Source organism: Hyla sarda, chromosome 7 (assembly GCF_029499605.1).
Source record: "Hyla sarda isolate aHylSar1 chromosome 7, aHylSar1.hap1, whole genome shotgun sequence".
Lineage (NCBI taxonomy): Eukaryota > Metazoa > Chordata > Amphibia > Anura > Hylidae > Hyla > Hyla sarda.
Window position 1 is genome coordinate 68,077,390 of NC_079195.1, and position 21,441 is coordinate 68,098,830.

The 21,441-nt window shown below is 39.6% G+C and overlaps 1 protein-coding gene across 11 annotated transcripts in view; it reads right to left on the reverse strand.

Annotated features, from left to right (window-relative positions):
• The window catches only part of LOC130281734 (basic salivary proline-rich protein 2-like), a 41,442-nt gene that overhangs the window by 7,758 nt on the left and 12,243 nt on the right, over window positions 1-21,441 (reverse strand). For 2 of the 11 annotated variants that reach the window (XM_056529300.1, XM_056529305.1), the window contains exons 2-7: window positions 10,002-10,112; window positions 9,367-9,447; window positions 8,400-8,597; window positions 4,200-4,346; window positions 1,070-2,322; window positions 547-627 (exon numbers count right to left, since the gene is read on the reverse strand). In XM_056529300.1, coding sequence (XP_056385275.1) covers window positions 562-627; window positions 1,070-2,322; window positions 4,200-4,346; window positions 8,400-8,597; window positions 9,367-9,447; window positions 10,002-10,112 — 1,856 coding nt within the window. In that variant the 3' untranslated portion in view covers window positions 547-561. Of the gene's footprint in view, window positions 1-546; window positions 628-1,069; window positions 2,323-4,199; window positions 4,347-8,399; window positions 8,598-9,366; window positions 9,448-10,001; window positions 10,172-10,327; window positions 10,452-21,441 lie in introns of all 11 variants that reach the window. The other 9 variants (XM_056529304.1, XM_056529306.1, XM_056529303.1 and 6 more) reach the window with 7 other exon arrangements.

Genomic DNA, 21,441 nt, shown 5'->3' on the forward strand with positions numbered 1-21,441 from the left:
GCTGTCTGCTGACATCATGAGCACTGTGCTCTCTGCTGACATCTCTGTCCATTTTAGGAACTGTCCAGAGCAGCATATGTTTGCTATGGGGATTTTCTCCTATTCTTGACAGTTCCTAAAATGGACAGAGATGTCAGCAGAGAGCACTGTGCTCATGATGTCAGCAGACAGCTCTGTGTTTCAAATGGAAAAGAATTTCCACTGTAGTATTCAGCAGTTAATAAATACAGGAAGGATTAAGATTTTTTTAATAGAAGTAATTTACAAATCTGTTTAACTTTCTGGCACCAGTTGATTTAAAAAAAAAAAAAGTTTTTCACCGGAGTACCCCTTTAAACAAAGCATTTCAATTTTTGCTGCTGAAATTGCATATTTTTGTTGCAGATTTTTCCTAGTCGATCCATTGGGAAAAAAGAGTTCTATATGCTTATCCTATCTCAGATTTTTCTGCAGAATGTTTGTGGATCTGAAGCAAAATCTGCACATCCAGATAATAGTATAAAATACAAAGTGACAGATTATAGATGGATAGGAAACATTACTTACTGTGGTCTTTGTTTCCTATGTGGTTTGGTTTGAAGGGTTGGCTTGTGTATTGTTTTCTACCTGAGGAGCTTCTGGAGGATCCTAAAATAGATGTTCACAGGGATTTGTGTTAACTCAGAGTATCCATAATAATGACAATTTTCTTCACAATGTATTACAAATGTTACCTTTTCATATTGCAGTACATATCACACACCAAGTAATGTACAGAACATTCTCTTCTAAAGTCAAAACATTAAACTTCAAGAATTTGAGTCATATCCCTGACATACCTATAGGCACTTTATTATTATTGTTTCTTGAAAAGGTTTTGGTTATTGGAAAACAACAATTTTTATAGTTCTAACTGTTCCTACATGAGTTGTCCTACACTTTTAGTAGGGTCCTGAATGGGAAATCTGCATACAATCCTGTAAGCTATAATGGATGCCCACTAGCTTTTTACCCACTTTTGATAAAAACAGATATAACTAACACATATGTAACACTGTTCACAATGTTCATATATTATTATACAATTTACCTGTTCAGGATTGCTCTCTGTTACACCCTCATTAGATGGCTGGTCAGGGGGTGCTGAACCATCAGAAGGTTCAGGGTTATTGCCAGATGCAGGTGGTGTTTCTGTAACTTTACTGGCATTATTGTCCTCTGTTACACCCTCATTAGATGGCTGGTCAGGGGGTGCTGAACCATCAGAAGGTTCAGGGTTATTGCCAGATGCAGGTGGTGTTTCTGTAACTTTACTGGCATTATTGTCCTCTGTTACACCCTCATTAGATGACTGGTCAGGGGGTGCTGAACCATCAGAAGGTTCAGGGTTATTGCCAGATGCAGGTGGTGGTTCTGTAACTTTACTGGCATTATTGTCCTCTGTTACACCCTCATTAGATGACTGGTCAGGGGGTGCTGAACCATCAGAAGGTTGAGAGTTATTGCCAGATGCAGGTGGTGTTTCTGTAACTTTACTGGCATTATTGTCCTCTGTTACACCCTCATTAGATGGCTGGTCAGGGGGTGCTGAACCATCAGAAGGTTCAGGGTTATTGCCAGATGCAGGTGGTGGTTCTGTAACTTTACTGGCATTATTGTCCTCTGTTACACCCTCAGTAGATGGCTGGTCAGGGGGTGCTGAACCTTCAGAAGGTTGAGAGTTATTGCCAGATGTGGTTGGTGGTTCTGTAACTTTACTGGCATTATTGTCCTCTGTTACACCCTCATTAGATGGCTGGTCAGGGGGTGCTGAACCATCAGAAGGTTCAGGGTTATTGCCAGATGCAGGTGGTGGTTCTGTAATTTTACTGGTATTATTGTCCTCTGTTACACCCTCAGTAGATGGCTGGTCAGGGGCTGCTGAACCTTCAGAAGGTTGAGAGTTATTGCCAGATGTGGTTGGTGGTTCTGTAACTTTACTGGCATTATTGTCCTCTGTTACACCCTCATTAGATGGCTGGTCAGGGGCTGCTGAACCTTCAGAAGGTTGAGAGTTATTGCCAGATGTGGTTGGTGGTTCTGTAACTTTACTGGCATTATTGTCCTCTGTTACACCCTCAGAGGATGCTGGACCTTCAGAAGTTTTAGAGCCATTGGTTGATGAAGTATTGCCAGATGTGGGTGGTGGTTCTGTAACTTTACTGTGATCTCTTTTATAGTTATCTGAACCATGTGACTTATCATGTGCGGGAAATCCTGGTTTATTGCGCTGATTGTTTCGGTAGTCACTGGCTGGTGGGTGTGAAGGGTTCTTTGGATCAAATTGATCTCCATGCTGTCTTCCTGTTCCAAACAAAAATTTGGGAAAATGCACATATTTTACCAACTGAGCACCACATATGTTAATGCAAATGTGTAAATACTGTATATTTAGAAGACTTTATTAATCTCTAAACTTCGATTTTGTTATGGCTGGGGAAGGCTATTGGGGTTAGTGAAGGGTAAGAAAAAATTATGCTATAGCTGAATAATGTTTTATCCATTTAACAACTGGCCAAGTATGCACATCCTGGGGCAGTTACAAGTGTATGGAGTAGGTTTGGCATCCAAGCCCCCTCCATACTCGGCAGCTCCTGCCTTCTTTCAGAAAGGGCAACTGCTAATAGCCAGAATGGAAGTATCGCCTTACTGGTGGTTCAGAAGTTTAGAAGTAAATCTAAAAGCCTTTGGGCATGTCATGATCTATCTGCTTATACAGCCTGAATAAGGCAGTCATTGCTTTCAGAAGTATTCTAGGGGGACATTAAAATTAAGAAAATAAATAAATAAATGAAATAGTAAAAAATGTTTTTTTTAAACATAAAAAATAAAAATTCAACTCCCCTTTTTCCATTTTTCAAATAAAAAAAAAATGTAAAAAAACAAACAAACATAAACATATTCGGTATTGCTATGTGCAGGAATATTAACATTTAACAATTAACATCAATGAAACCACACATAATTAGTGTAAACATAAAAAAATGCAATAATTGTGAGTTTTTGTTATATCACATCCTACAAAAAATTTACTAAAAAGCTATCAAGATATCATATGAATGCCAAAATGTCATACTACATATCATAAAACTACATATCATATTACTGCATAGCACTGAACAGTAATTGCAATCTAATAATTGCTATAGATAGTCCCCTGTGGGGACATTAAAAGTACATTTTCCCATTTTAGGGAAAAGAAAATAAAAAAACAAAATATAATGGTAATGATCTCGTACAGCGAACAGCCTAAATATAAAAAAAATAAAAGTACATTTTTGTTATATCCCAGAAATATGAAATAAAAAGTGAATAAAAAGGCACCTATATCCAAAAGAACCAATAGAAACTACAGATCACAGAGCAAAAAAATAAGCCCTAATACATTCCTATATACAAAAAAAGAAAGCTATAGCCTTTAGAAAAGGGCGATTTTAAACATATTAAATTTGCTTAAAAATGTTGTGTTTTTTTTAAGTAGTACAATAATAGTAAAGCATATAAACATTGGTATCATTTTAATAGTATTTACCCACAGAATAAAGAGAATATGTCAGTAAAATGCACTGCATAAAAATAAACCCTCCAAAAGTTGCAAAATAATATTTTTGGTTGTGTCCTACATTTTAGGGTAAAATCAAAGGTGTCATTACAAAGAACAATTGGTCACACAAAAAACAAGCCCTCCTATGGATCTTTGGATAAGGATTTAAAAGGGTTATGGCTCTTAAAAGGCGAGGAGGAAAGAATGAAAATAAAAAAACAAAACTGGCTGTGTTCTTAAAGGGGTTCCCCGGTGCTTAGACATCTTATCCCCTATCCAAAGGATAGGGGATAAGATGCCTGATCACGGGAGTCCCGCCGCTGCGGACCCCCGTGATCTTGCACGCGGCACCCTGTTTATAACCAGTCCCCGGAGCGTGTTCGCTCCGGGTCTGATTACCGGCGACCATAGGGCGAACACGCTCCGGGGACTGATTACAAACGGGGTGCCGCGTGCAAGATCACGGGGGTCCCCAGCGGCGGGACTCCCACGATCAGGCATCTTATCCCCTATCCTTTAGATAGGGGATAAGATGTCTAAGCACCGGAGAACCCCTTTAAGGGGTTAAAATATTTTCTATGTTGTTATATTAAAGAAAATAACAATAAAAATACAAAAAAAGTTTAAAAAAAAAAACCTTCTTCATGATATGGTGGACCTCTAGGTCTTGTGTTACTGGGTTGTCGTCCACCTTGTCTGTGATTCTTTTGATGGCCACCAGGATGAGAAGGTCTGGAAGAATGAACATGTCCTCTGGGATGATGAAATGAACCATGGTGTCCACCTTTTTGAAGAAACAATTTTGGAAGGAAAATTCATATAAAATACAGTATTACATTTTTTTAATTTGAATAATGCAAATACTTGTGGTAGGTCACATTTTGTAAATCTACTGTATGTGTATATATATTTTATATATATATATATTATATATATATATATATATATATATATATATATATATATATATATACATACATATAACTCAATGTGTGTGGATGTGTGTGTGTGTGTGTGTGGATGTTCATGCATCACGTCCAAATGGCTAAAGATATTAACATGAAACTTGGCACACATGTTACTTATATGTCAACAACAAACATGGCATAGGTAATTTAACCCTTATTCAGCCCCATTTGCCAGGGTCAGGGTTTTTGTTTAACGTCCCATACTAGTCAATGGGAAATATATGTTACTGCATAACTTCCAAACGGCTGGAGATATTTTGATAATACTTGGTCACATGTTATTCATATGTCAACTAAAAATATAGGACAGTTAATTTAACCTTTAACTACCCCCATTTGTGAGGGTCGGGGTTTTTCTTTAAAGTCCTATGCATACTAGTCTATGGGAAATATATGTTACTGCATAACTTCTATATGGCTGGAGATATTTCAATAATACCTGGTACACATGTTACTTATATGTCAAATAAAAGTATATGATAGTTAAATTAAGCCTTACCTACACCCTTATATAAAAGATGTGTTTTTGTTTCAAGTCCCATGCAAGTATATGGGACTCCCAGTACCTTACTCCACAAGCTCCGCTCTGAATCTCCTGGTGAATGTGTCAGTCCATCTTGCAAGCCACACCCCATCTCAAAAGACACGCCCACAGTTTAAGATCCACCCCTTTTATTATCTACCCTTTTTGTGATTCGGTCTGGCTGGCAAATCATGCCCAGTCCCACAAAGCCAAGTCTCCTTCTATTTTCAACCTACAATATCTTTATCACAAATCAGTCCCACCTGAGGATGGGATATGAGGACGGGATATGAGGTCAGGATATGAGGTCGGGATATGAGGATGGGACATAAGGACGGGAAATGAGGACAACATATAAGGATGGGATATGAGGAAGGGGTATGAGGACGAGATATGAGGACGGGATATGAGGAAGGGGTATGAGGACAGGATATGAGGTCGGGATATGAGGACGGAATATGAGGAAGGGGTATGAGGATGGGATATGAGAATGGGATATGAGGTTGGCATATGAGGACGGGATGTGAGGACAGGATATGAGGTTGGGAAATGAGGACAGAATATGAGGATAGGATATGAGGTCGGCATATGAGGAGGGGATATGAGTACGGGATAGGAAGTCGTGATATAGGGACTAGATATGGGGTTGGGATTTGACAACAATATATGAGGAAGGGATATGAAGTCAAAAGCTTCCTTCTTTGTTGATTTTCCTCCCGAACAAGGATTGGGAAGAAAAAAACAGCCAACGCTGGATACTCAGCTAGTATAATATATAGTACAGACACAAAGAACATGTTTTAAATTAAATTGTCACTGTCAGGTGCAAAAACATATTATGTTATTATGTACATCACATAAAATTGTTTTTCAAATTCAGACCCTTAAAGACACAGAACATTTTGGCCTTGAGGACACAGCCAAGTTCAATTTTTTCTTTTCAATTTTCCCTCCTTGCCTTCAAATAGACATTACTCTTTTATTTTTTTCATTCCACCCATGTGAGGGCATGCTTTTTGCATGACCAATTGTACTTTGTAATGACAGCTTTCACTTTACTGTAAAATATATGACGCAACAAAAAATATTTTCAGAGGAAAGGTGAAAAGAAAACTGGAATTTTGGTGTTTCATTTCTACTTAGCATAACTTTAAAGTAAAACTGATATGTTCTCCTTATTCTGTGGGTAAATACAACTAAAACAAAACCAATGTTTGCATGCTTTACTAATATTGGACTGCTTTGAAAAAAAGTCAAAATTATTTTGATAAAAAGTATGTTCTGACCCTCTATTACTTTCAATTTTTTCCATATAGTGAGCTGCACGAGTGCTCATATTTTGTGCCATGATCTGTATTTTTTTTTATCTGTATCACTATTGCGTATTTCTCACTATTTTTCAATTTTTTTCTGGGATGTGATGTCACCAAAAATCAGCAAATTTAGTCTTCATTTTTTTTCTTTTTTTTTAGATTTAAGCCCTTCAGCATACGGGGTTATTAACATTATTGGGGAGATTTATCAAAACCTGTGCAGAAGTAAAGTTGCCTAGTTGCCCATAGCAACCAATCAGATTGCTTCTTTTACATTGCAGAGGCCTTCTGCGATTTGATTGGTTGCTAGGGGCAACTAAGCAACTTTTCATCTGCACAGATTTTGATAAATCTCCCCCTATATTTTAATAGTTGCCCCTGTTGCAATACTGAATGTATTTATTTCAATTTATTTTACTATTTTATTAGTAAAATGGGGAAAAGGAGTGCATTTATTTTTATTTATTTTTTTATTGGGGAGGGGCTTATTCACTTTTTAAAATTTGTATTACTTTTTTTTTCTTTTACATTTTATTTAGTCTTCACGGGTATTATTTATTGCAATCTTTTGATTGCTATTTCTGTTCAGTGCTATGAATTGGCATGAAACCAACTAGTGTTCTCTGTGATCCATTTGTATAGCCTGTCAGAAGGCAGACCGTACACATGGGTCCCAGAAGATTGACATGGAGGCAGTAGGAAAATCTCCGGCCACCATCTTGGCTCATCAGACCCCGGCAATCATGCTGTGGGTGGTCCAATGAGTTCCTCCTAGCACAGTAGATACTACAGATGCTAAGATTAGTAATCAGCTGCAAATATGCATCAGCACTTTTTACATATTGTACAGACAATGACTTTACCGTAAAGAGCACAATATTTAAAAAAATGCGGAAGCAATTTTGCGGACACGTTTCTACAAATGAAATATGCCTGAAAATACACTTGATGAACCTACCCTAATGGTAAATTTATGATATTCTGGCATCAAAATATACTGGTCCAAATATGTAAAACATTTCCCCAAAATATATTTGATCGTCACTCCTACAACTATATATTATCCTGATCTCTTACAAATTATAGGTAACTAATATGACTATATTGATGGGAATATTCAAATCTATCATCATCTTTTTTTTTTTTTTCTGTGTAGACTGCACCACATTTGTTGAAAAAGTAGCCAAATGTTTTAAAAGGCACAGGCACAAGTTCAATAGAACCCCCCCCCCCCCCCCCAAGTCTCTCCATAGCAACATTTAAATATTTGAAATGCTTACAATGCTAATCCTTTTCTGTGGGGGAGATTTATGAAGCTGTTTTATAGTAAGGTTTTCTTTGTTGGAGATGTACTATCTATTCTTCTAGCGCAATACTTAAATAATACTGTTTAAAAAAAATGGATTGCTCCGAAAATATATGAATGTTGGGAATGATAAGAAGGGAATATAGAATGTAAGAAGGAGTAGAGTGTACAAGATAAATTGATAAAATATGACTGCTGGGCATTTGGAATAATGTTCAATAGGAGGAAATTATTAATGGTTTTTATTATGATTATTATTATTAATAATAATTTATACATTTTTTTAGTCGTGGGAGGGGTGGGAGGTAGAAAAGGCTTGTATTTGAACTGTAATGTTGTTAACAGATTAATAAAGAATTAAAAAATAAATAAAAAGATACAGTGACGGGAATATTCAAACTATCATCATCTTTCGTTTTTTGTCTTTTGTAGACTGCTTGAAAAAGTAGCCACATGTATTAAAAGGCACTTGCAAATTTTATAGTAACGCCCCCTCCCCACCCTTAGTCTCTCCATAGCAACAAGTATTACAGTTAAGTATTTTAAATACATACAATGCAATAAGGTTCTCTTTGTATGGATAGACAAAAGTATTATCTATTCTTCTAGAGCTATACTTGAATAATGCTGTTTAAAATATTTGCCTATGTTGTTATATAATACAAAATAAAGATGATACAACTTTAAAAAAAATTAAATAAAAATAATTATTTATAATGTAATGGACCTCCACGGCTTGCGCCATTAGGTGGTCTTCCAACTTCTCTGTGATGTTTTGGATTGCCCTTTAAACCTTCTGGAGGAGGTGGCCTAGTAGAATTATCATGTGTAGGTGGTCCAGTTACATCCTGATGATCAGCTGGCTGGGCATCACCAGTGGGTGGGCGTGATGGATGAAGACCATGTGGGCCTCCAGGTGGTCTTTCTGTTACAAAAAAATACTTTTTTTAAATTTTACATATCAGAAACATATTATTATTATTTTTTTTTTTTTTGCAAAATGACAAATGCCTGTTTTAGGTCAAATTATATTAAAATGATATTTTTCTTTAAATGGAAAGATGCAATTGTATTAGTTAAAATTATTTTGCCAATCTTTTATTGGAATAATTTCTGTAGTAAATATTGCTAGATAAATTCAACTACAGGTATAATTTATAAAGAAAACACATTAAAGGGATATACAGCCCCAGACATCTTATCCCCTATCCTAAGGTTAGGGGATAAGATGTCTGATTGCGGGGGTCCCACCGCTGGGGACCCCTGCAATCTCTGCAACGACACCCCGCCGTCATCCCTAGAGAGCAAACTAGCTCTGTGCGTGATGACGGGGCAATGCAGGGGACATCGCCCCCTTCAAAAGACTTGTATTGACTGGGTGGAACATGATTTCACAATGCTTTGTCCCCTGCATCACCCCGTCATCATGCACAGAGCCAGTGTGCTCTGTAGTGATGAAGGCGGGGTGGCGCTGCAGAGATCGCAGGGTCCCCTGCGGCGTGACTCCCGCAATCAGATATCTTATCCACTATCATTTGATAGGGGATAAGATGTCTGGGGTGGAGTACCCTTTAACGCATGGGTATATGGCAAGTATGGGTAAAAATTGGTTACGGTTGCTAAATAATGATTTTAAATATGTGTTGTTAGATGAATTAAAATCGACATAAAACTTTAAAAAAAATACAAATAACCTTTTGGAGAAGGTGAACTGGAAGAATTATCATCTGGGGGCCATCCAATGGATGGTGGACCTCCAGGGGGTGGTGGTATTTCTGTTACAAACAATGCAATAAAAAAAAATACATATAGGAAACATCATTGCTATTTACTAACTGTATCTCTCTTTTCAGTCTTCCCAAAAAGATTTTGGTTTGATTTTTTTTGGTTTAGTGAAATTCCTCATCATGTAAATATAAAAAATGAAAGTTTACCCTATGTTTTACATCCATTTACACATTGCACAAGTAATGGCACACTGCACTTGGTTACAGGCTTTGGTAAAAGCAGTTGGTTTATGTAAAGGAGAAAAATAAGAATTTCAATTTATTTTTTAATTTCATTATGAAATTGTCTTGAATTGGTTGGAAACTGGCTATACTGGATATAAGACACCATAGAAACCATATAGAGAACTTGTGGCTTCATACTGTATATAGGAGTCATGTACACTCATGGCCTCCATGCAATGCACTGGGCACACAGTTATGCTTTGTATGAGCCTTTATTAGTATAATTTCTGCATTATCAATATTATCAATCTGGGCAACAATAATAATTAAGGACAACAACATCCATTCATTCAGTCTACAGGTGAAAAGATTCTTACCAGCCTGGCCAGCTGCACCAGCTAGAGCTTGAACCACAAGGGCTAGGACGATGAGATACTTCATGATTGATGAAGACTTCTTGGCTCTCTTCCCCAGAGAAAGGAGCAGAGCTGTATGGGATGACAACAGACACTCTCTGTGTATTTAAGGTTCTTCTTTAGCCCCTCCCCTTGTAAAAAAAAAAAAAAAAAAGTTTTTACGATTTGTAGGCACAGGTGATGCCATAAATCTGTAAAAATAATTTTATTACAAAGAACAAATGCTCATTGTCCGGCAGTGATGTAAGCAAAAACCACACTTGTGAGAAAAAAAAAGGTATACTTACGTGCCCGGCCCCTGCAGGTCCCATTGTAGCTAATGCTCATTTTTTCTTACTGCATTAAGGATGAGATGTAGAAGCGGGACCATGTTATGCATAGTATTGGTCATTATTCTTCACTTTCACATCACTAGATGAGATATAGAAGCAGGAACATCTTATGCATAGTCATTATTCTTTACTCTCATGTTACTAAATGAGATGTACAAGTAGGACCATTTTTTGCATATTCACTTTTCTTCATTCTTACATCACTAGGACGTGAGAGTGAATAACAATAATAATAATAATAATAATAATAATAATAATACATAAGATGGGTGGACATAGCATGGCATACAGAATGGAGGCAGGGGAGTTTGGCAAGCCAGCTCCCACCTTCACTGCACACTACACCTTATTTGCATACTAGCAACAAGGGCCATATCTTGAAAACTCCTGGACCAATTTAAGTAAGTATAACATTTTACTCAGGTTCACCCGCACTATAACCCTATGTATTGGGTTTAGTATTTGTAAACAGCCTGTCAGTTTCCCTTTAAAGGGATATTATAGGCAATATTTGTTAGAACTATGCCCAGGCAGGAGGCACATTATCACAGAGCTCTGGTCTCACTGCAAAGCACTTCCAGATTTGGGGTCAGCACATGGATATGCCTGCTTAACCAATCAGTAGCTGAGGCAGCATTCCACTTCAGCCACCACTAGATGAAGTCTAGGAGTTCACTGAATACACTAAAAAGGCAATAGTACACTCCTAGGCTTTGTCTGGTAGTATGTGCAAAAAGCTAGGCATTTATCTATTGTAAGGATCGCACCTGGCCACCCAGGAGTTACAGGAACTGGGCCAAACAGTAGTAGCTGATGAGATATTTTAATCCCTGCTCTGTGTCCCAGCCTTGCTTATGATTACAGTTCATTCCTGTGTCTATAGCATTAGTCTACTGTTTCTCTGACTTATGCCTATTTACTGACCATTCTTTAGCTTGTTGTTCTGCGCTTTGTTGTGCATCTTATTTGATCCTTGCTTGCCTTTGATTATCCTTTGATTAACCTTCCCTTAGTGTTTTGCTACTGCGTTACTATTTGGTTTTGACTTTGGCCTGTTTTGACTCTGCTTTGATCAATGGGGGAGATTTATCAAAACATGTCCAGAGAAAAAGTTGCCCAGTTGCCCATAGCAACCAATCAGATTGTTTCTTCCATTTTTCAGAGATCTTGTTAAAAATAAAAGAAGCAATCTGATTGGTTGCTATGGGCAACTGGACAACTTTTCCTCTGGACAGGTTTTGATAAATCTCCCCCAATTTGTGTTTGTTTGCAGCATTTAGCTAGCTAGTTTGTGCTTTGGTTAATCTGTCATGTCTTGACCTGATCCATGACTCCCACATAGTGTTTGTTTATTTGTTGTGGAGTCTGTTACATCCCTGCACTTATTCAGAACATTTATAGCATCCAGTTGAGGATCTCTCGCTTAGAATGTATTCTTAAGTAAGCAGAGATAGTAGCTATAGGTTGGTGATATTAACTTCCTGTTTGTGGCACATTAGTATATGTGAGGGGGGAAACTTTTCAAGGTGGGTGGTGACCATGGCAGCCATTTTGAAGTTGGCCATTTTGAATCCAACTTTAGTTTTTTCAATAGGAAGAGGGTCATGTGGCACATCAAACTTATTGGGAATTTCACAAGAAAAACAATGATGTGCTTGGTTTTAATGTAACTTTATTCTTTCATGAGTCATTTACAAGTTTCTGACCAATTATAAAATGTGTTCAATGTGCTGCCTATTGTCTTGGATTGTCAATGCAACCCTCTTCTCCCACTCTTCACACACTGATAGCAACATCGCAGGAGAAATGGTAGCACAGGCTTCCAGTATCCGTAGTTGCATGTGCTGCACATCTCGTATCTTCTCAGCATAGACAATTGGCTTCAGATGACCCCTAAGATAAAAGTCTAAGCGGGTCAGATAGGGAGAACTTGGGGGCCATTCAACTGGCGAACGAAGACCAATCCAATTTCCAGGAAACTGTTCATCTAGGAATGCTCGGACCTGACATCCATAATGTGGTGGTGCACCATCTTGCTGGAAAAACTCAGGGAACATGCCAGCTTCAGTGCATAAAGAGGGAAACACATCAAGTGGATTGGTCGTCGTGGGCCAGTTGAATGGTCAGAAACTTGTAAATAACTCATGAAAGAATAAAGTTATGTTAAAACCAAGCACATCATTGTTTTTTTTTTAATTGCCAATAAGTTTGATGTGTCACATGACCCGCTTCCTATTGAAAAAACAAAAGTTGGATTCAAAATGGCTCACTTCAAAATGGCGGCCATGGTCACCACCCATCTTGAAAAGTTTTCCCCCTCACATATACTAATGTGCCATAAATAGGAAGTTAATATCACCAACCATTCCCATTTTATTAAGGTGTATCCATATAAATGGCCCACCCTGTATATTTGTTGAGGGGTTAACATTTAAATACCTTTTTGCATTCATTACAATTAACCATATATTTGCTCTTTACATAGGGAATGAGGTTTGTGCTCTGCATCTGGTTTATAAATGAGAGGTTAACGGCGACCCTAAATCAAACTTAGGTAATATCAGAGAGGAGAACATAGTTAAAAACATTTTACTAATAGTGTACTCTGACACACATTATTAAAATGTTAACCCATTTAGTACACTTTCCAAAGCCTTAAAGGAGTAATCCAGGAATCAAAAAACATAGCTTATATCTTTCAAAAACTGCTCCCTGTCTGTCTCCAGGTTGGTTGTGGTATTACAACTTGGCTCCATTCCCTTCAATGGAACTTCAATGAAGCTACAGAACCACACCCAACCTGGTGACAGACAGGGAGCTGTTATTGAAACAAAAAAGCTCTGTTTTTCAATTTCTGATAACCCCTGTGATGACTCACTCTTGCAGACAGGTGAGGTTGCAGTATAGAGGCACGGAAACAGGACTTTTCAAATCAAAGTTCAGTGTTTTATTCACACTTAGCAAACGGCAAACAGTCTTTAAATGCAGAACAAAGGAAAAAGTAACAAAAGTCCACCTGTATTCCTTAGGTGTTTGTTCACACCCGAGTCCATGCCATGCGGCATCAAGCAAGTCTTTTACAGGCCTCCATGCAAACTGATCACCAGGTTCCAAACTCTCAGGGAAGATCTTTACACTCAGCTCTCTCTGGCAGTGTGAAGTGCAACTAGCAAATCCCCCTAAGCTGGTGAAGCAGGCTGCCTTTAAAGCCTTTCCTGGATTCCCAGTAAGAGCTGTCCTGGATTGGCCTACCAGCCATACTATAGCAACAGTGTCAGTCTGCATCGCAGCACAGACACTGGATAATTATTGGCTCTTACTTTGGCCCAACCATCAACCACAATGCCCTTCACCTTTTCACACCACTTTAAATGGGTTATATTTATAAGACAACCCTTTTCTATATTTCTTATTGTATTATAAAGTTGCCAAGGGTAGAGCTGAGCTAACTTTTTAAAGTTCAGCTTGGCAGGCTCGCCAAACTTTTTGAAAAAGAGAACAGGTTCTCCACAAAACCAGCAATGCAGAACACATGTAAAACACTGTCTTAAGCCCGTATAACACTGCTAGAGTCAACTAGGAATGTATTTAGGTAATTTTAAAATGGTTTTAACCCCTTAAGGACCAAGGGCGTACAGGTACGCCCTTGGTCCTGCTCTCCTGATATAACGCGGGGTTACACAGTAACCCCGCGTCATATCACGGCGGGCCCGGCGTCATAGTGAAGCCGGGACCCGCCTCTAATAGCGCACAGCGCCGATCGCGGCGCCCCGCGCTATTAACCCTTTAGCCGCACGCTCAGAGCTGAGCCGCGCGGCTAAAAGCGAAACCGAAAGTGGCCGGCTAGCTCAGTCGGGCTGTCAGGGATAGCCGCGGCTAATCGCGGCATCCCGAACAGCTGACAGGACAGCGGGAGGGCCCCTACCTGCCTCCTCGCTGTCCGATCGCCGATTGACTGCTCAGTGCCTGAGATCCAGGCATGAGCAGTCATGCGGCAGAATCATTGATCACTGGTTTCTTATGAGAAACCAGAGATCAATGATGATCAGTGTGTGCAGTGTTATAGGTCCCTATGGGAGCTATAACACTGCAAAAAAAAAGTGAAAAAAAAAAGTGAATAAAGATCATTTAATTCCTCCCCTATTAAAAGAATCACCCCCCTTTTCCAATAAAAAAAAAAACAGTGTAAATAAAAATAAAAATAAACATATATGGTATCACCACATGCGTAAATGTCCGAATTATAAAAAATATATCAATTAAACCGCTCTGTCAATGGCGTGCGCGCAAAAAAATTCCAAAGTCCAAAATAGTGCATTTTTGGTCACTTTTTATATCATTCAAAAATGAATAAAAAGCGATGAATAAGTCCTATCAATGCAAAAATAGTACCGTTAAAAACTTCAGATCACGGCGCAAAAAATGAGCCCTCATACCGCCCCATACACGGAAAAATAAAAAAGTTATAGGGGTCAGAAGATGACAATTTTAAACGTATTAATTTTCCTGCATGTAGTTATGATTTTTTTCAGAAGTCCGACAAAATCAAACCTATATAAGTAGGGTATCATTTTAATTGTATGGACCTACAGAATAGAGATAAGGTGTCATTTTTACCGACAAATGTACTACGTAGAAACGGAAGCCCCCAAAAATTACAAAACTGCCTTTTTTTTCAATTTTGTCGCACAATGATTTTTTTTTCCCATTTTACCGTAGATTTTTGGGCAAAATGACTGACGTCATTACAATGTAGAATTGGTGGCACAAAAAATAAGCCATCATATGGATTTTTAGGTGCAAAATTGAAAGAGTTATGATTTTTTAAAGGCAAGGAGCAAAAAAAGAAAATGCAAAAACGGAAAAACCCCCAGTCCTTAAGGGGTTAAGGCTAACAGCTCGTTTAAAACCACATTGCACTAGCAAATTTTGTATGCTTTTTGATGCAAAACTAAAGTTATATAAAGTCTTCTTTTTTGTTGGTAGATGCCTGTCAGTGTAATAATTATCAGCTGCTGAAGTTAAGTTGTGTTTTCTGTCTGGCAACAGTGCCCTCTGCTGACATCTCTGCTTGCCTCAGGAACTGCACAGAGTAGAAGAGGTTTGCTATGGGGATTTGGTTCTAAACTGGCCGGTTCCTGAGACAGGTGTCATCAGAGAGCACTTAGAAAAGAACAACTCAACTTCAACGGCTCAAAAGTACTGAAAGGATTAAGATTTTTTAAAAGAAGAAATTTACAAATCTGTTTAACTTTCTGGAGCCAGTTGATTATATATATATATATATATATATATATATATATATATATGTGGAAGGTTGGTTACATACCTGAGTTTATGGGAGGGGCCTGGGTGGTATAAATACGTCTACGTGCAGGTTCAGGGGGCACGTCGAACGTCACGCTGTATGTCACGTGACTAGGGATCAGCTGACAAGCAGGAGTTCCAGTCTTTAGGGTAACGGTAAGCGGCCGGGGCCGGCCGGGGTGGCGATGTCCGCTGAAGCCCTCTCTCCGGAGGTAAGCCGGAGCACGGAGGGCACCCTCGGTCAGCCCCGGCCTCGGTTCCAGCACCCCCAGTCTTTTTACTGGGGTCCTCGCCCCTTTTCGCTCCCCGTGGCCCAAGCGGCGAGTTCAGCTTCTCTCCCCACTCGAGTGGTGCCACAGGGGGGGGCGTGGCCCACTGCCATCTCGGTGCCTGGCCGGTTCCTCACCTGGGTCTGCGCCGGGTCTGCGCCGGGTCTCCTCCTCGTTTCCCGTGGCTCCGGGCGGCTTGACCGGCATCATCCTCGATTGCCCGGCCGTGTGGTGCAGGGGGGGAAGAGCCCACGACCATTACGGTACCTAGCCCGTTTCTTGGGCCAGGCTCTCCTCCTCCTCGCTCCCAGTCGCTCCTGCGGGATCAGCGTCCTCCCCGGTTGCCGGGGGGTGGCGCTGCCGGGTCATGTAGTGTGCTAGGGGGCTAAGCTAATAACTGGGCAATATCGGGCAGCCGGGTTAGCACACCGGCCTCCCAAAAGACGGAGGACTGGCGGCAGCTCTTTATCATTTAAGGGCTCGGCTCCCCACGGCCACCGCGGTTCACAATGTTGTCCCCAGCTCTACTCCCCCTCCCCAGGTTTTCCCTGCCGAATTCAGGGTCACCTCGGACCATGTTTAGTGGTGGCTGACGGTTCACGTGGCGGCTATGCACTACAGCCGTTCACAATTTTGTGCCGTACAGTTACTCATAACATTCATACTGCACAGTCGCTCATAGAATCGCATTACATACAGGCACTCAGTTTTCACACCTGGCAGTCACCCAGCATTTATACCGCCCGGTCACTCATAGCGTCCTCATCATGCAGACACTCATAGTTTTCATAAGGTACAGTCACTCATAGCTTCCACTCCGTGCAGTCACTCAAAGCATTCATATGGTGCAGTCACTACATGTTACCATACAGTGCACACGCATAGATTTTCGTTCAGTATACACTTGTATTTTCCCTACGGTACACAATTGCATTTACCATTCAGTATACACAGTTGCATTTACCATACTGTATACACGCTTGTATTTTTCCATACAGTATACACTCCTCTATACACCATACAGTTTATATACGCTTCTATTCACCATACAGTATATACACTTTTATTCACCATACAGTATATACGCTTTTATTCACCATACAGTATATACGCTTTTATTCACCATACAGTATATACGCCTTTATTCACCATACAGTACATACGCTTCTATTCACCACACAGTATACACGTTTCTATTCACCATACAGTGTACACGCTTCTTTTCACCATACAGTCTACACTTGTATTTTCCATACGGTTTTTCATACAGTATACATGCTTGTATTTGCCATACAGTATACACGCTTGTATACACAGTTACATTTACCATACAGTACACATGTCGGTACTCATTATAGAGAATACACGCTGGTATCTGCTATACAGTATGTACGCTGGTTCCAGCCATACAGTGTATACGCTGATGTTTATGCAGAATATGCGCTGGTTTTCACCATGTGGTATGCATGCTGGTATTTACCATACAGTATACACATTGGCATTTTATACAACATTCATGCTGGTAGTTACAATACTGTAGACACGCCAGTATTATTCACACGCAGGTACGTTCCGTCCGGTAGAACACTTGTATTTACATACAGTAGATCACGCTGGTATATTCATACAGCATTACAAGCTTGCATCTCTATACTGTATACACGTTGTATTTTTTCCATACAGTATACACTCTTGCAATTTTCACACAGTATACATGCTGGCATTTTTCATACAGTATACACGTTCATATTTCCCATACAGTATACACGCTGGTATTTCCCATACAGTATACACATTCATATTTTCCATACTGTAGACACGCTCGTATTCTCCATACAGTATACACACCAGCATTGTCCTTATAGTACAACACGCTCGTATTTTCATACAATACAGTTTGATACGCTTGTAATTTCAGGCAATATGACACTCTTGTATTTTCATACAGTATGACACATTCCTATTTTTCATACAGTTTGACACACTTGTAATTTCATGCAGTATGACATGCTTATTTTTTCATGCAGTATGACACGCTTGTATTTCCAAACAATATGACACGCTTGTATTATCATACAGTATGACACGCTTGTATTTCCATACAATATGACACGCTTGTATTATCATACAGTATGACATGCTTGTATTTTCATACAGTATGACACGCTCGTTTTCATGCAATTTGACATGCTCATATTTTCATACAGTATGACATGCTTGTATTTTCACGAACACGCTTGGATTTCATACAGTATATACGCTGTGTTTCCCTACAGTGTAGGCGCTTGTATCACCCAGGTAGAATGCACGCTTGTTTGCATACAGTATATATGCTTGTATTTGCATACAGTTTACACGCTTGTTTTCATATAGAATATGTGATTGTGTTTGCATACGGAGTATGCGATTGTATATGCACACAGTACACGCGCTTATATTTTCATATAGTATACATGCTGGTATTTCCGTATGGTAGGTACGCTTGCATTTTCCAGAGATTACACGCTTGGGTTTTCTCACAATATACACGCTCGTGTTTTCATATAATATTTACGCTGGTGTTTCACACGGTACACACGTTTGTATTTTTACACAGTATACACGCTTACTCTATCACACAGTGTACATGCTCGTATTCTAGTACAGTGTACGTGATCATATTTCCAGTACAGTATGCACGCTTATATTGTCATACAGTATACACGCTAGTATTTCCAGTACTGTAGTTATTCTAGTATTTCCTGTACAGTATACATGCTTGTATTTCCAGTACAGTATACACGATTACTTTTCAATATAGTATGTTTGTATTTTTCTGTACTGTATACGTTTGTGTTTTTCTGTACAGTATACGCGTTTGTACTTTCCGTACAGTATACACGATTGTATTTTCTGTACGGTATACATTCTCTTATTTCCAATATAGTATACACGCTCGTATTTCCAGTACAGTATACATTCTAGTATTTCCAGTACAGTACACACGCTTGTATTTCCAGTACAGTATACACTCTTGCTTTTATATAGTATACACGTTTGTATTTTCCATACAGTATACACAATAGTATTTTCCGTACAGTATACATGATGGTATTGTCTGTACAGTATACACGATTGCATTTTCCATACAGATTACATGCTTGTATCTTCTGATAGTAGGCACGATTGTATTGTCCCGTTACAGTATACACGATTGCATTTTCCGTACAGTATACACGATCGTTTATGCAGTTACATGCTCAGTTTCCATACAGGATAACACGATTATGTTTCATATGTTGTGACTCTTAGGTGTCCAAATGGGTTAAAACCTTGATGTTTCCTTACAATATTTCATCCATTTTTCCATATGGCACGGCATACTATTGTTCACCATATGGTACAACACGCTTATGTTCCATACGTGGTACACGCTCAGGTTTCCACACGTGATTCTACGCTTATGTGTCTACACGGCATAACACGTGGATTTCCATACAATCAATGCGATTAATTTCCATATAGTTTACACACACACCCGTAGGCTTTCATACGGTATTACACGCTTATCGGGCTATAGTATAACTGGATCATGTTTTCACACTGTGGTAAGCATAGGTGTCTATGGTACATTGTGTTTAGACACGTGTTACTGAGTAGCATTATCAACCATTTTGGATCATGTCACGTTTACAGGTTGTGGATATTCTCAGCCTGCATGCCACGTCTGCAGGGGAATACATCATTTGGGCTATTGTATCGGACACGTTTTCCTGAGCAATAGCAGCAGATTACATAGAGGAGTATATACCTGATATGCCTGACACGTTCTCAGGGGGGATATACTACTTGGTTATTGTTGCTGACACGTTTTCAGAGCAATAACATCACTACACATAGGCAGCTGTATACCCGTTATGCCTGTCACATTCTCAGGGGGGATGCACTGCATACTCGTATGTTCTGACACATTTGCAGGATACAACTGCCATACCGGCACTAAAGGGATCATTTACAGGTGACATATTCATACATGGTAATATGGTTCAGTTAAGTTGTTTTCTCCACTGAGTCTTGTTGCCATGATATTGGTACGTATACCTATGTCATTTCGCTTATTATCATAACGTTGACTACGGCACATGCGCTACGTAAGTTCGAGCGTTCTACGTACATGTTACTACTTGCATGACGCAATGCTTATCTTCCTTTTGTTTCGGGTACCCAGTAAATGTCTCCATACATGTACATTTATATTTAAGCAGGTTACCTTAGTCCTGATTCTACGTTTATGAATAGGTCAGGTTACGTTACCCCACCGCCATTAGGTTTCCTCTTTAGCTGTCTTACTTGGCATGGTAGTCACACGCTTACGTCATTGATGTGGGTATGACACTGCGTGCTAGGCATAGTGCTTATTTTCTCATACGTTAAGGTAATCACAGTGCACAAATTTTATAGGTAATGGTCATACGCGTTATGTACAATGGCGTATTATCAACAATTAGTTGATCATGTCACGTTTACAGGTCGTGGGTATTCTCAGTCTGCCTGCCACGTCTGCAGGGGAATACATTTTATAGGCTATTGTCTCGGACACGTTTTCAACGTTTAGGCAGTTGTATACCTGTGATGCCTGTCACGCTTTCAGGTGGGATGCACTGCATAGTCATTTGTGCTGACACGCTTTTTCAGGACATGACTGCCGTGTTTGTCACTATCTTTCTCAGCGTACAGGTGACATATTCACACGCAGGACATGGTACAGTTAGTCATTATTCCTTGTTTATAGTCACTGGTTCAGGGAATATTGTTTTCTGTAGGTAGTGTACTCCGGTGAGGTTCCATGTCTCATGCAATATGGTTCCTTACCATTGTTTTCTCCTATGGTTTGCCGGGTTTTGGCCAATATTTAGAAGCGGCATACGATGTTTCCTCGAGAGTTGGGTTCATGAGGTACAGTGAGGTAGGGAGTCTGTTTGTCAGTTCTTATGGAAAGTTATATGGGGACAGTTATGTGATGTTTAGGGGCTAGCAATGGCATCTGGTGAGGTAGATGCATTGGCAAAGGTGTCGTGAGTGCTGCTGGAAATTCGCTGGGAGGTTTGCAGACCATGGCCTGAGTACGGGGTTGGCAGCTGATGCTCTTTTCTTATATTACGGACACATAACTTATCACATCCCTATGTATGCTGTTCTTGCCCTCTTAAAGGTGTTCAATCTGATGGCGGCCTGGGCACAACTCTGCCGCATGTTAGGTGTAGTAGGTATATATTTGTTTCCTCGGATACAGGTTTAGGTGAGTGGTGATATATGTGGTTTGTCGGTTTAATTAGGTAGGCTACGTTTCCATACGCACTAGAAGGCCTTGACCATAAGTGGAAGGTTGGTTACATACCTGAGTTTATGGGAGGGGCTTGGGTGGTATAAATACGTCTACGTGCAGGTTCAGGGGGCACGTCGAACGTCACGCTGTCCCACCCATTATCCCTCCCTCATTTTCAGCATTCTTTC